Genomic DNA, 17,191 nt, shown 5'->3' with positions numbered 1-17,191 from the left:
TTACCTGCAGAAGTCAAGTCATTTGTAAAATTACTGGAAGAACATCAGGATTCCTTTTCACTGATTCAAATTTTCAAACCGTCTGTTAACTTTTTTAAAAAGAATTTTTAAAAAATAACAAATGATCAAATTTAATCAGTATAAAAATCATTTTCTCCGAGCAGCATAATATATGTGAACACTGCTGTAGCTCATACAGTTTTCCTATAACTATATGGTGCTGTATCCTGCAAAATACTAGCTGACAAAAACAAGATCATTAAAAAAGTAATCTGCGCTAACCCTTTTGTCTATTAACATGAACAATTTTGCTATAAACAATACTTCTAAATTAAAGTCAAGAGCCTGGAATCAAGTATTTTTTGAAAGCATTAGGGTGAAACATGGTACGTAAACTTTATAGTAGTCTTTCAAATATAAATGGAAATGCAACTGGGATTTTGCAAATATAGGTTATCCTCACTTAATCATCCTAATTGGGACTGCCAGTTTGGTAACTAAGTGAAGAGGGTTTTTTTTTACAGAAATATCACATGACCATCCCACTTAGCAAAGGCAGTACTAGCAGTCCCTGTTGTTAAACAAATCCTGTGGTCATTAAGACAGGGACCGTGCTGATCCAAGCCATTCCTAGCTTGATCCCTCCCAGCTTGACACCTTGGTTCTTCCAAAGCAAGAGACTGCCTTCCCTTTAAATCTCCCCACTTGCCTATCTCTCCTCCCCTCCTTCTCTGCCCTTTTGGCTGCTCTGCACAACATGTAGGGATGGCTGTTGCCTTGGCACCATCCCTTTCTCCCTGTCCTCAACATGATTGCTTTCTCCTTCGGTGGACTTACCACCCACATGAAGTTCTGTCTCAAGCCCTACAGCATATCAACCAGCCCCACGGCATCAAGATCCTGAGCCAAAGTGGACCAAGAAGCTCCTGAACTATGGCATGCCAAGCAAGCACCAAGCATGGAACAGCAATTAATGCATGAGTCATGAGGTGACAAGAAGTGCCTGCTTAGGAGCCTGTCTCCCCCAGGCCTCATCAATAACTTATTGCATTGCTCACCTGGATTGATCTCATCCATTACTCCACCACTATGCAGCATCTTTGCAAAAGCCACATCTCCTAGAGTGGTACTCCTACTTTGGGCTTGATATCACCAGCCAGCAGGATAGTTTCCATAATGCCTCCCCCAAGTGTAACCAGGACAGCGAGCACAGTGGAGGGAAAGCAGGCACAGATGATGACAAAGGTTAGCTGGAGGAGGAGAAGTGTCAGTCACAAATACAGGCATGCTTGAATTTTTATCAGATGCCTGCATGGACACTGCAATGATTGTAAGTTTGAGGATTGGTCAGATACTCATTTTTCAGTGCTATCATAACTTTGAATAGTTGCTGAGGGAATGGATGAAGGCTGCCTGTATCAATCTTGTTAGGATTTTAAAAAAATAAACACTAGACCTCAGGATTTTGAGAAAAGATTAGTAGAAGATCTTATGCTTTCTGTGCTTCATAATCTATAGTGTATAGTATAAGCGTAAAGTATAACTCTGGCAGCCTGGTCACTGAATTAAAAGCTCAAATTGCCTACAAGTTTACTTGTTTCTTTGGGTTAAAATAAAATACAAATCAGAATGTATTTCAGAGCTATAATACAAAATCGTAACCAAAAGGACTTTATAGTTATTTGTGAACATGTGCAAACAGTATGAAAACATTGGTCTCATAGATATAACCCAGAAGTTAAAATTAATTCAGATATGTGTATTTCATTTTTCTAAACTGATTTTTGTTATTGAAATTGAACTGTATTAATGAACAGGAGTCTTAATACTCATCAGAACCACTTACATTTTATGCTAAATTGAAGATGAGTGACTTTATTTCTAGCCATTTAGATTAATTTGAAATAAACAATTCTGTCCATCCTCTACCACAGTATTTATAGACAAAAGCAGGCCATGAATAAATAAGCGTTTTAATAGTAAAACAAAAATATGAACTTTCCTGCAAAAAAGTCATCAAGATTTAACTACAATTTATATTTATAAAATATAATCCATAAAAATAACATGCTTATTATAAAACTAATAAATTAATAGGAAATATTCTACCTAATTATATTCTACCATGGTCTCTGCCCTCTAGAACATCATGTCTCCAGAGATGAGGTTAGCACCAACCCTTATAAAAATTGTTTTTTTCAACAAGACTCAGATCCCCTGGAAACAGGGAACCTGAGTGCTGGTTGTACTTTGTGTAATACGTTTCCTCTTGTGCTCTTATTTTACCTATTCTTATTGTTTAAATGGGTTTAATTCCTGATTTTATTCTATGCTGCCCAGAGTTACTGTGTATGAGATGGGCAGCCATATAAATTTGACTAAATAAGCAAATAAAATCTGTATGTATATTGGGTATGAAACTTTTGAAGCTTAAGATACATTTATAAAATTACCACCATGGCAGATGTGTCTACCTCTAAAATGGTTACCAAAGTGGTACTTCCAGTAGCAAAACACCTATCTATCAGAAAGTAATAGTTTCCCAGGTTACAAATGCAACCTTTGTGGGCCCCAAAGACATTTCTTCAGATACATATTATGCTTGATGACATTGATTTCCTTTGTAGTATGCTACAAAGCTTCCACTTTTTAAGTTACTTTTTTAAAAAGCAAGTTTAAGCAAGTCTCTAGGCACTGAGGAAAGTGTCTGAATGAATAATTGTTGCCTATTTCTATACTACATTATTAGTTAGGGTAAGAGCAAGTTAGTGTTTGCAATTTAATGCTACACTTATTCATTTTCTGAACCTGACATTTAATCACTATCAGAATTTAAACTTTCAGATCTTTATTTTAAAATGTTATTTAAATAAAAATACTAGTGTATATTTTATAATTTACTTTTCTTATTGTTCTGGGCCTTAACAATAAGTAGTACAAAAAGATAAAAGAATTTAATTTTCCACTAGGAATTTATTACAAAAATGATATATATGACATGTAGAAAATTTCCTTAAATTAATCTTAATATATGTTTACTTCAGGGAAACCTCTGATAGCTAAAAACAATTGTCTTTTGCCTGAAAGTTTATTTCCTAATTTTTAGCCATCATTCTAGAACAGAGTGTAATTTCTTGGGTAGTTATTGGGGTTGTTTCAAAATAAGGCTTTTATTATACGATTGGTGTACTACCATTATAAAATTTAACAGATTATTCAGATAACAAAAATCTTCCATTTGTAATTTCCCCATTAATTTATATTCTTCTGCCTTTTACTCCACCAAATTATTGCCTTACAACTTTTATACCATTCCAAACATGACAACTGCTGTTATAACTTACATATAACTTACATAGAATGAAGGCTACTGCTAAGCTTGTAAGCCGCCCTGAGTCTTCGGAGAAGGGCGGGATATAAATGGAATTAAAATAAAAAAAAATATTTAACAATGTTTTGATAGAAATATACCCCATGGTTGTATCCCATGGTGGCTGTATGCAGAATTAAAGCTTTAAACACAGACTCCATTATATCTAGGTATGAGATTTAGAATAACTATTGCCGGTGAAAATCAATGTAAAATCAATCCAATGATTTACACAGGAACTATGGCAATTTAAATCTAATCAAAATGTTAAGACCTTTAAAGGGAAGGTGAATTTTTTTGAAAATTGATTTGAAATGATTCCGAAGATGACAATGAAAAGTTAAACCAAGAATAAAATGACAACTTTCAGAACTGTATGATCTATCTTTATCTTGCTAGCAAGGTATGAACTTGAATTTTCTGAATTCTACAGGAATTAGCAATACACGAGTATGCTAATAAGAGTATCAGTATACCTGATGAGTGCCAGCTTACTGTCTTGTACACATCAAAAACAATACAACTGTGCTGGTAGCCTGAGACAGGAGTCTCTCTTGAAATCCCCTTCTCTCTAATTTTCCATTCTAGAACAGGCGGGGGAGGGACACAAGTGATTTCTGTAGGCAAGCTCTCCTTTGCCTGAACATTTCCTACCAGCAGCGTGACTACACTGCTTTTTACGTGTAAAAGACCAAAGTATACTCCCTTGTACTCCCTTTCCAATTTCCCTGCTCTGTGGTGAATTGGGGGGGAGGATGGGCAAAGGGGACATTACCTACAGAATATGCTTACTTCCTGTCTGCCCCCCAGAGCAGAGAGAATGGAGGGAAATAAATTTCAAAAGAAAACTATAAGTTGTTACATAACATACCTGTGGATCCCAGCCCTGGGTTGCTAGTACAATTATATTGCTTTATATGTACAGAAAACACTAAGCAGGCACAAAGGCAAGTACCGTAATTTTTTTAGGCAATTTCTCTTTTGTGTGACCCATTCCCACTGATGGCATGATAGCATTGTTTTCAATGTACAGAGTTGCAAACAGTTGACTCTTTTGAAATCCCTTTCCAATCTCTCTGCTCTGCAAGTGAAGACAGTGGGGGAAGCAAGTGATGTCTGTAGGTAAACTCCTTTGTCTGAACCTTCCTCTCATGCGACAAAGTGGAGAGATTGGAGAGAAAGAGATTTCAAGAAAGAAAGATGTTTGTTCTTTTACACAAAAAGAACAACACAATCATGAAAGGCTCAGACAAAGGACCGAATGCTTCAGACATGGATCACTCCCCATCCCCTTGCAGGATGAAGATAGGAGAGGAAAAGATTTCAAGAGAGTAAGCTGTTGGCAGTTCTTCTTTTTTGCAAATCTGAGAAGCATTGGTATTCTTCTGCCTAACCACTCTTCCATGATATTTTTATCCAGCACTTTTCCAATAATAAAATAATAAACACTGACTACAAATTAGATAAGAGAAGTTTTTGAGTCCCTAGATGTTATTTTAATTTGTTTGCAGCTACTTTTTAGTTATATGTTACACGTGATTCAGACTGAACAGCCTTTTGGAGATGATTTGTCAACAGAACTCCATTGCTTCAGGGCATTTTCATAAATTGTGCCCCTAAAGTATGCATGATGAAAACCTAAGTATGATAAAATGAGCCAAGATTTGTGGTATTTATATGCGGAGGACTGGGCTTTTAGATAATTTAAATTAGTATTTACTCAACTGGCCCCATTAATCAAAATAAATTATGACATTATTCATTTTCCCTACAATTATACCAATGTTTCAATCAAGTACCTGAAGCTCTTATACTATTTGGCTATACAAAAATTCAGAAAATCTGAATTGGAAGATTCACCCAAAAATTCTGCTCTAGAGAACCATCTAAATTTCCAAATATGGAATATCTCATCTCCATACAAAAGGTCCATTAATTGCAACTTATTGTATTGCATGTACATCAACTACAAACCTCAGAATCAAGATATAACTGTCTTTTGTGAGATTTTAAGGAAAACATGCATAGGATTTTAGGTATTTTTTAATTTAATTGCATTAAGTTCCACCTCATTTACTTTGGTTTCCTGCCATGTAATTCAAGTTTAAATGTTTTTTCCCCTTAAAAAAACAACAACATTGAAGTATTGTCTATACATTGTGCAGTGGCAGGGCTTCATCAAAAATTTATTAGCCAGTTTGGTCTAATGACTAAGGCTCTAGGCTAGAAACCAGGAGACCATGAGTTCTAGTCCTGCCTTAGGGATGAAAGCTATCTGACTTTGGACCAGTTATGTTCTCTCAACACAACTTGGCTCACAGAATTATTGTTGGGAAAATAGAAGGAAGAAGGAGTATTAGGTGTGTTCACTGCCTTGGATTATTTATAAAGATAATAAATGTGGAATAAAAAAATACTATATCTACATAATCTAAACTTGTTGCAAAGTAGCCACATTTATTTTGCTATAGAAAAACTTAAAAATAAATCCTTTTTGTTTCTTTGTACTAAGTGAAACTTACAGGTAGTTCTCACTTAATGACAATTGGGACGAGGAACTCTTGTCATTAAGCAACATGGTTATAAAGTGCAATGCCATGCGACTGCACTGACTTGTGATGGCAGTTCCAGTTGCAGTTATTAGGTGAATCCTGCATGGCCATTAAATGCAATGTCACATGATACTCATTTGCATCCTTCTGCTAGCTGGTCAGAAGCTGGTAGAAGGATGCAAATGATGATCATGTGACATTGTCGATGACTTTGCTTGCTGACTTTGCTTGCTGGAAGCCAGTGTGAAAGAACTGGAAGCTCATAACAAGAGGTTTGGTTGGCATAGGTTTTTATGTACCATAATGTGGATTTTAGAAATTACTATGTGAGAAATGACATATTGAATATATAGAATAAATGACAAGCCCAGATTGTGCCCAAAAATATCTTTACTGACCTCAGCAAAGAAAGGATTCTATCAAAGAGAGACAGCAGAGAGAAATGGCTAACATATCAAGACTTATCAATACACAAGAATGGAAAAATTAAGATGAAGTCAAGAGAATAACAGACTGCAGAAGACAGTTTTCACTAGTTTTCATATGTACAATTAAAAAAAAAATAGTATGGATAAAAAGACAATTCTTTTTATTAGAACACATGACATAGAAAACATGACCAGATAAAATATAATGCTTCCACCATCACACAACAGTCCAAACATAGGGAGGGTCCCTCCTGTGCCTTTAGCTCTGTCCACTATGCAGCTACAGACTATGCTCTCCCTTATTTGACTGTTACATCGACTCAATCGACTCATGGTAAATTTATTCTGTATAGAACTGAAACAAAATTATTGTACGCACAACAGGTTAAGAATACTAAAATTCCCACAGTGAAGGAAAGGACTTTGAAAATATCAGAATTTGCAGAAATGGCAAAATCGACTTGTTTGATCAGACAAAAAAAATCAAAAACTTTTCTGAAAGATTGGAAACCTTATCTGGACCTTTTGCTGAAAGTAGAAAGGAATGAAATGGATTTATGTATTTGAAGATTTTTTTTAAAAAGTAGATTAAATTAGAGGCTGAAGTAGATTGTAAAACATCTAAGAGGGAGAAGAAACAATAATATTGTAATTATCTGTTGAAAAGAAGGTTGGAAGTCATTCATATATTCCCTAACTAGAAGTTTTTCCCTTGCATTTTTTTCTTTCTTTCCTTTTTTCTTTAAATTTGTCTTTTACCCTATAGGGAAAAAAAACCTAAATCAATTAAAAAACAGAAAACAGCACTGAAGGTTGCAAATAGTGATCACAGGATGCCGTGATCTTTTTAATTGTGAGCCAGTTGCCAATTATTTGAATTGTGATAATGTGACTGTTGGGATGCTGTGATGGCCACAACTTGGAGGACTGGTTATAAATCTCCCTGTTTAGCACTACCATAAGTTTGAATGGATACTAAATGAATGATATTAACTGAGGACTTCATATTTGGAATAACCGTCTTATTATTAACTTTCTTTTACATACCATTATCTTTCATTTCCTCATTTTCCTACCACTTAAGATTTATCTGTATGATTTATATATGATAAATCCTAAGTGGTAGGAAAATGATATGACTATTATATGACAAACCAAGATGAAACAGAAACGAAGGAATAACAATATCTCAAATGTTGTAGATGAGGTAGGATTTTGAAGCCATATATTCCTTTGAAAATATAATGTTTTGGTTGTAATGCATTTATGGAAGAGAGGATTATCTGAAGCCTTGCATGACTATGACTTTGGAGCAAAATAAAATATGCATAGAAATTTGGGAAATTTTTCTCCAACATCCTACCAGAAGCCTATGGTAATACATGGAAACAATTAACCATATAAGCAAAAGTATCAAAGACACATGATGATGAATCACAATGTATTATATATTGTAAATGCCCAATTTAACAGATTAAAAAACTTGCAAAACAACTGCACTCTCATTGTCTATATATATAATAAAGGTAGAACAGAATTGAGGTATGCAAAACAGCCATGCTTTGAAGTAATTTGTGCATTCTGCATATGCAAGTTTAATATATGTCCTAATTCAAGAGAATTTGCCAAAGATTCCTTAAATAGTTCAGAACATGAAACTTTAATGCAATAATCATTCATCTACATTTAGTTGGAAAGCATATATAAAATCTCTTGAACCAAGTTTGACTCAAGACTTTATAGATGTATCCATACAGTATACTTGCCAAGTGCATGGAAGTGTTTTTTTACTGCCTTTTCCGGGATATTTTTAAATTTTCCATCAGTCTATAGCCTGGGTAGTCTCTGATAAGTTTCCCATCTATGTACTAAACATGCTCACCTCTACTTAAAGCTATATGGAAAAGTTTAATCAACCTTTGAAAAATTGTATGCTTCAGTGAAACTGATCAGAAACTGACATAGCCTCTGTACTGCAGAAAGTTAAACTCAACGTTTTTCTGTAATTGCTTAAAGATTCAAAATAAGAAAAATATAAAACACGAGAATCATACTTTGTATCATCTCCTTGGTAGATTTTTGAACACTGCCAACTTCTAAAGCTAAAATAAAAATAGGATATTTCAGCAAGACAATAATCTAAAATATACTTCCAAATCATCAATTGATAGACAGACAGATAGATATTGGAATTGTCTTCAGAATTCCTCAAAATATTAATGAAATCTATTGGGAGATCTTAGATATGTAGTATATACAAGGGTCCTAAGAATATTACTGAGCTAGAAGATTCTGCAAAGAAACAAATTCTAAAAGCAAGAACAGAGCCTTGGTGGCTTTGAAAATATTTGAAAGCAATAATTTTTGTGAAAGTAGATGGTACAAATTGCTAACTGAAAGTGTTACAACTTCATATTCCCTGTTTTATTTTGAATCTGTAAGCCACTACACATTAATACTAAGTATATATACAAATATCTTATGATATCATCAAGAGAGTAAAAGAATTGAAATGGAAATGGGCTGATTACATAGCTAGAAGAACTGATGGCAGGTGGACTAAGGCAGTTATGAAATGGATTCTACTTGATAAAAGCATCCATAAAGAGACATAAAACAAGATGGATTGACGACATCAGTAAGTATTATGGACCCAACTGGCAAAAAAAAGCTCAAGACTGTATTGGTTGGAAACATGCAGAAGAGGCCTTCATCCTGCAGTGGATAGACAATGGCTAGAATGATGACGATGATATATAAATGTCTACAAAGGTATTATTTCACCTTGATGTAACTGTTTAAGCTTTTGTTCACTTAAGGATTCCCTGAAACTTACAATTCAACTTGGGATAGCTAAACTTTTGCAAACTTTTTGCATATAGCTTCCAACTCAGACACGGCCAGATACTGTCCCCAGTTGAAGCTCAATATATATTCTAGCCTAGAATGTAACGAAGTGCCTGAAATGCATTTATTGTATACAACCTACATGTACATAATACCAGTTTCAAATCTAGTAGAAAAACTATTATAATTTAGGATAAATTATATAATTAATCATAAGCATCTTTCAAAGTGAATCTGGATAAGGTCCCCGACCTGCTAATGGTTCAGTTGCTATCCCTCAGCCTCATAGAATATTGTTGCCACTGTCACTCATGCTTAATTTCATTGTCAGTAGTACAACCGGTATATTGCATCTAATTTCTCACTTAAGTCCACCCTTGTCCTCTAAGGGATGTTTCAAAACGAATGCTTATATTTTCTGCTAAGAGTCATATACAGAACTTGGAATACTGTACCAGATGATGACCTTGTCATCTCCACAGGGATTGATTACACTCACTGTTATGCTTCCCATGTTTTATATCTTTACTGTCTGCACATGCCCAAATGAATTCTCCATAATTGTTACATAATAATACAAGAGCCTGTATATTTCACTTCATCATTAAAATACAAAGTAATTACACTGCTGAGGACCATAAGAGCTTTCTGGCCTACCTTGCACATAGTAAAGCATGCTGTATTTTTGAATATTCAATTAAATTTGAAGATAAACAGTATTGTTTTCCTCCCCATGATCAACAGAACAATATCCATCAATTATTTTCTATGGATCTATTGGATTAAATTATCATGACTCCTGCTGCTCTTTCCTATCTGCAGTAGACACAGAGCTATTGTCAGGGATAGCTGTTTGCAGGCAAAGCCAGCTCTGTGCAGGCAGATGAGCACACTAGAAAAAGAAATAGGCTTCTGGGGACAGTCTGAAAGCTGGCTAGTGTTGAATCAATTAACCAATTGCTCAAACTGAAGAGTCAGGGCCAAGTCTGGAATATTCTAAAGCAGGGGAATTTTTTTGTCTTACCTGACAGGTGCTGAGTTAGTTTCTAAAATGTTCCATTTTGATCACTAATACTGGTTGTATTCAGGTATGACCCAGAAGTTGTAACCGTACTCAGAGAATCAGGCAAATTGACCTTGTTTTCAAAGTCCCTGACTGAAGTATCTGGCATTTAACTTAGATCTGACAGACAGCAAAACCAAAAATAGGGGGGGGGGGGAAATCCTAACTTGTCTTTTTTTTTACATTATTGTATTCTTGATATCTGATTCACGATTTTGAATGGAATTCACCTGCTAATGTATTTGTTTTACATTACCCATAAATTACTATGTGAATCAAGTTTCTTGATGATGTGCAATAAAAGCAACCAAATGAGAATCAACAAGAATGTAATTCCTGAATATGTCATTTACTATCCATCAAGGCCAAAAGAACCATGGAATAGGTCTTCACGGTGTTGCAAAATGTTAGGTAGGATGGGGCTACAACTATTTACGTGGTACATTATTCCATAGGGTGGGGTCACGATTATTCTGGTTCACAACACAAGGGGGGGAATTTTTGAATAAAATAGGCTTATTCAACTCTGACAAACTGTTCTTCATATATCATACAGGTAGGCCATATTGAGCTTTAAAGGTGATGATCAGAACTTTGAATTATGCCTTAAAACCTATTGGCAATTAATGCAGTGACCTTAAAATTGGTGTTAATCTGCACAACTGGATTACATTAGTAAGCCTGGCTTCCTCAATCTGTATAGTTGCAACTTCTGAGTCATCTCCACAAAGGAGATACTACATACACAGCATTAAAGTAGTCCAGCCATATGGGATCAAGGTGTGAAGTACAGTCACAAAAGCATCTTCATTTTGACCAGGTAGGGCTGAAATTAGTGCACTGCTGGAGCCGGGCAAAGGAAGCTTAGTCCGTGCCTTCCACCTATTATTTAAGCATGAGTTAGGAATCATATAGAACTCCCATGTCACAAGTTACCTTTTGAGGGGAGAACTGCAACTCTGTCAAGAATAACTACTTGGACCATTGCCACCAGATATTTGTTGATAAACAGCAATGCTGATCTGGGAGAATTTAATCACCACTAATATCCAGTCATTGGTTCAGGAGTTTTATAACATTTTCAGCTTGGCTGGGATGTCAATGTACAACTGGGTATCATCAGCATGCTGATAATACTTCATACCAGATCAACAGATGACGTCTCCCAGAGGCCTTTAGAGGCTGATTGAACCTTCCAGTCACAAACATTCAGACTTAAAAACCAATTTTCCCAGTTAAGTGACATGAATCACATTCTGTAAAAAAAAGATGCTTCCAGAGTTTTTGTACTCATTTGTTACTGAGCATCAGACTCATTTTACATACTGGTCCCAACTTTTTAAAATATGGTTGACAGATCTGTGATTAGTATAGAAACTTACTCTCTGAACTATGATGGATTATAATATTCGGACAAATAATAGTTTTGCATTCACAGCCTTTCCTAATTCAACACCCCTCCGGATATGATAAAAATATAATTCTTAATACACTACTAAGGATGCTGGTCTTTGTCAGTTATACATGATGAAAGTTGCACTGAACTAGCCTAGGAGCATCATTTGTGTCATGTGAATGAAGCATTTGAAGTGCTTCAAAACTATAACTTTATTGACATTATTAATTTATTCCATTATAATCTATTTTGGCTCAAATGAACCCACAAAGTAGCAAACAAAATTTAAACAGACAAAAAGAGTTCTTAAACCAACTGATAATTAACATTCTGGCCTTTGGAAATATCCTTCTAGATTTTTTTTTAACTGGAAGATAGAATGGACCAACTTCAGCTCTGAAGAGAACCCAGAAGCAATATGGAAGAAAGCCCTTTCTCTCAGCCTCCTAGCACAACACACCTCACAGGATCATTGTTGTGTTAAATGAGATGAGGGAACACTGCATGCCACCTTGAGCTCCTGACGAAAATAAGGATATGAATCTAATAAATAAACAACAAAACAAGCACCTGATACCAGAAAAATCGTCAGTAGAACCTCTCCTGCAGATTGTGATTACTGGCAAATTTGTAACTAAAAACATATCTTAGTTGTACCTTAAGCTGCACCTTTAGGCGACTGTTGTACCTTTAGGGCATTACAGATAAATACCATACAAGTACCATGTGCTTCTTGTACCTAGTGTGGGACAGCAGCCTAGCTGCCTCTTTTTCAACTAATTACAACTTGTGGTACCTTTTCAAGGATTGTTTCCTGCAGTAATTAAGATAGGATTTAATTAAGCCATGGATAATTTACTGGCTCAGGAAGAATAGTAGGACCTGTACCTGTACACTAGCTGCAAATGTGCAAAAATAGTCTCCACCAGTCACTATCTTTGAATTCAGTGATAGTCCAAATCAAAAAGCACTCTCAAAAAGCAGCCCTGCCGTAAAGTAGCTAAACAATTACCAAATCTAGTTATCTATTTAGAAACACCTGCATTTATCTAGATTTTATTTAAATATCCTAAGGATACTTAGTAACTGTATTCTCAAATAGCTTTGAACTTGATTCAAACTTAACCATGCTTTCTATATGATTAATTTAAAGGTTAACGTTATTTATTCAACTAAAATATAATATAAGATGAAAAGATTAAGTCAAATCTGGAATTTAGCTGATTTAATTTAATTCACTTCACAGGGTTGCTATTATGGGGGAAATAGGAGGAAGTATACTGGATATGTTTGCCACTTATTTGTAAAAATAATAAAAGTGGGATATAAATAAATAAATAAATAAAAGTTTACCTAAATCCAGACTTATACTAATACTAATTCAACATCTTGATTTGAAAAATATGCACTCAAAAATGTGTTGATATACAGGAAGATGTTGACTTACAACCTTAACTGAGCCCTAATTTTCTGTTGCTAAGTGGGACAGTTATTAAGTGAGTTTTTTATAACCTTTCTTGACACAGTTGTTAAGTGAAACACTGTAGTTATTAAGTTAGTAAAAGAGTTATTACATGAATCTGGCTTCCCCATTGATTTTGTCAGAAGGTCACAAAAGGTGATCACATGATCCTGGGACATTGCAACTGTTATAAATATGCACCGGTTCCTAAGGGGTCTGAAATTTTATCATGTGACTATGGGATGCTGCAATGGTCTTAAGTGTGAAAAACAGTAATGTCACTTTTTTCAGTGCAGTTATAACTTCAAACAATCATTAAGTGAATGGTTGTAAGTCGAGGACTAGTTGCATTTTTATTTAAGTTTCTGGACACTTTCCAATTCACTGTGCGCAAATTTACCATAAATTACTTCAGCGGTGTCTTTAAAAACTACATTTTTTACTAAATACTAAGCTGCCTCTAAAACTAATCTATGACAGAGTTTGTACAAAAAATCAGTTTTATACTTGTAAGGCTTTGATACAATTGCATATTTATAACACATAATAAAGATGTATGTGTGTGTATATGTATGTGATCAGGACAATAAATATTATTTACTTACAGTATTAAAATTATGCAGTAATACAAAAATGTGAGAGAAGACAAAACAATTTGCCTTCTTACATCATCATACTTCATATTAGGCATAGAATTTTAGTGTAGTTGCATATTAAGGGATTTGAACATCTATTATCTTACTAGTGCTATGAGGTAGAGGGGTTTTTTATGCAAGAATATTTATTTCAGTAGGGAATCTGAGCAAATTCTTTGTTTACCACTTATATAAGACAGGTGAAATATTCCTAATACATAATAATTAAATCACATCGTACTATGTGGTATATGTTTTGCAAGAGGGATGCAGATAAAGGGAGACTGGATGGATTTATTACAGTTAACTGTTAACTACTTCTGCTTCCAATCTGACTTGAAGATAGACCTGTTCTGGAGATTGAATTTACTACATTTAATTAAACAATTGACAAGAGAGGAAACAAACATGGATTTTTGACCCAATGATCTATTTATAACTTTTGCGATGATTCGGGAAAGTTAAGATGTCATGGTAAATTTTCTATGAGTGGATTACAATAAATTAATAGAGAATTTTGAAACTTTAATTTTGTTCTGTTTTACTATTACTGTTTTTCCCGTTAACTACTTTGTCACTAATGTAACATATAGAAGACAGGTCAACACGTTATTAATAGATTTAGTAGTTTAAAATTTTTGGGAGGGCCTGTTTCACAAGGGGTAGGAACTAATGTAGTAATATATTAATCAGTATTCAACTACAGGGGATAATATGTGTAAAATGTGTTATTGTTGTTTTGATGCACCTTTTTAATGTTCTGATTGCTTTGTGTTTTTTTCTTTTATGTCTTCTTGGATTCTTATTTAGTTTTTCATTTTGTATTTTAACTTTGTTCTGAATAAAATAAAAAATATAGTAAAAAAAATGAAACTACTCATTACCCAAAAAAAATAACATATTTAAAATGGCAAAATAAATATGAGCATCCATTCATATAAGAGTGAACTACTAAGACCTTTTAAAAAGATTTAGGTTATGGAGCCAAATGCACATAGTCCATAATAAGGCATATCAATAATATATCAAGCAACATGATGGAGAATCAAGTCTGCAAGTCTGGTCTAATAATCAAGAGAGGGTCTGCCACAATACCCACCTCTATGTAAAGTTCACAGGGCATGAATCAGGTAACAGGTCCTCCTGGGGCAGTTTCACTTTATAAAGTGTCTACCAGAGAGGTTTAAAAAGCCCAACTTGGCTGATATTTTGTAAGCAGATCAAATCAATTTTATTCAGTGTGGGTTTGGCCCTTAATTTAGAATATTCAACCTCAAAAACAACCACGTTTATTGATGATTTTTTGATGATGCCTTAATTTTGTGAACTTCTTTTAACTTTTATTGTTCAGATCTTTTTTATAACCTGAGTCTCTCAAGGTTGGGACAGGCTATAAATACTGTTAAATAAATAATTAAAAAAACAAAACAAAACAAAAATTGTAAGACCTAAAATACTAGTGTCCCTATAGATGCTATGTTCCAATAATTACTAATAATTAATTATTATTATTATTACTTTTCCTAATAGTGGAAAATTAAGCAATGCAGTGAATAGCCTATCCTGGTGAATATGAGGGTCTGCATGAGGAAAAACAGGTTTTAGCTTAACCCTGGCAAGACTGAGAGTCTTTGGGGTTTGGGCCTTGCCAGTTTTAGGACTATAACATCTTTAATGCTGGGGTTGGACTCCTAGACAGATCCAGTGCACAATCTGGTAGGACTTCGGGACTTATGACTCCTTCTAAAAAAACTAGTGGCAGTCGTGGTTAGGAGAGCCTTTGCACAGCTTTGTGTTATGTACCAATGGCACTCATTCCTAAATCAGAGGGCATTGCTCAGTCACTCATGCCCTAGTCACCTTCCATATGGATCACTGTAATGCGTTCTATATGGGGTTGCCCTTAAAGAGTACCCAGAAGCTTCAGTTGATGCAAAATGCAGTGGGTCAGTTAATGGGTGCTCCAAGTATACCAATTGTTACACCTCTGGTTTATGAACTGCATTGGTTGCTAGTCTGCTTCTAGGTCCAATTTAAGATGCTATTTTTGACCTTTAAACCCTTCATAACAGGGCAAGGTTATCTGAGTGATTGCTCTCCTCAATTACTCCTCCTCCATCAATCCAGCAGAAAAAAAGGTGTTGTGGGTCCCTTCTGTTAAGGCATTACACTTGGTGGCCCTGAGTAGGCTAGCTTTCTCTGCCATGGTAGCCTCCTAATGGAATATCCCTCTGCCCCTCAGCTCCATTCCTACTTTCCAGTAAGTTCCTCAAAACCTGCCTCTGTCATCTCAGGGGACCAGTGAGATTTTGAGGTGACTAGCTAATCTAATGTATGCCTTATGCTTTTTAATGAATGGATTTTTTTAACATTTTATTCCCATATGTTTATTGTATGCTGCACAGAGTCACTACTTGAGAGATGGGTGGCTTTATATATATATATTTAAAATATGGAAAATTATTTTCAGTAGAAAATTTAAATTATACAAAAAAAGTAAATTGGACTTGGAGATGAAAATTTTCCTCCGTTCTAAAAAGGCACACATCCTAATATTGAATGTAATTACAACAAAGTTATTACACTGACATTATAAGAATGCCATTCATTATACATATTGCAGTAGGAATGTTTAGTTATTAGTACTATGAGAGAAATACTCAACTTTTATGTATACAATAAAAATAATTAAAATTAATATAGAAAAGACGAGAAACTTCAGTAAGCATCAGTGTTGTATTGAATATCTGCAGTTTTAAAATCAGATGAACTTGTTCTCTAGTTCTAAGATACATCTACTCTATATTATTTTTAACCTATAACTTTTTAATTATTACCATTTCAACTAGTTACAGTTGTGAAGCACTTTACTGTATAACTGTTTTGTATATTTTATAATCTATAACATCTGTTACTACATTGTGATAAAGCAGCTTTGATCCCAAACAGGAGATTTTATCTTATTATCAGCAATTTTTATATACAGTTTACATACTTACCTGGGATGGTGAATGAAAATTACAAGGACAGGAAAATTAAACTGTCTCCAAACCTTTGTCATGTGACAGTGACCTAGAAAATATTAAATAAAGGGATATCAATACTGCAGCCAGGCTGATGGAACCCCAACCTTATAACTTATTTTGCTTCACCTTTTAACCCTCCAACATTTGTTATTATAAAAATGTGGATCAGGGTGTCCCTTGATAAAAAAGTGACAGCTAAATAGCTAATGAAAGAAGCATCATGTTTATAAAAGGACACTGGGACTAAGTAATCAGAAGGATGAATTATTTTTGTTTTTCCTTCACTCTCTCTTGGGCCACTCTAATACACCCAAGATGGCAAATAACAAGAAAGTTGAACTCTCATTGAAATAATAATTTAAACTGGAAGGAAATCCCCTTGATGTGCACATGTAATTGTTTAATCAGGGAT

At 34.6% G+C, this 17,191-nt stretch overlaps 1 protein-coding gene across 4 annotated transcripts in view; it reads right to left on the bottom strand.

The window, feature by feature from the left end:
• The window catches only part of BBX (BBX high mobility group box domain containing), a 111,210-nt gene that overhangs the window by 91,902 nt on the left and 2,117 nt on the right, over positions 1-17,191 (bottom strand). For 3 of the 4 annotated variants that reach the window (XM_081326697.1, XM_081326701.1, XM_081326699.1), the window contains exon 2: positions 16,753-16,825. In XM_081326697.1, the coding sequence (XP_081182823.1) occupies positions 16,753-16,814 (62 nt within the window). In that variant the 5' untranslated portion in view covers positions 16,815-16,825. Of the gene's footprint in view, positions 1-16,752; positions 16,826-17,191 lie in introns of those variants that run through there. The other variant, XM_081326702.1, reaches the window with a different exon arrangement.

This window comes from Vipera berus, assembly GCF_964194415.1.
Source record: "Vipera berus genome assembly, chromosome: 4".
In the NCBI taxonomy this organism is placed as follows: Eukaryota; Metazoa; Chordata; class Lepidosauria; order Squamata; family Viperidae; genus Vipera; species Vipera berus.
Note: the sequence above shows the minus strand (reverse complement) of the source record. Positions and strands in the feature narration are given on the sequence as shown.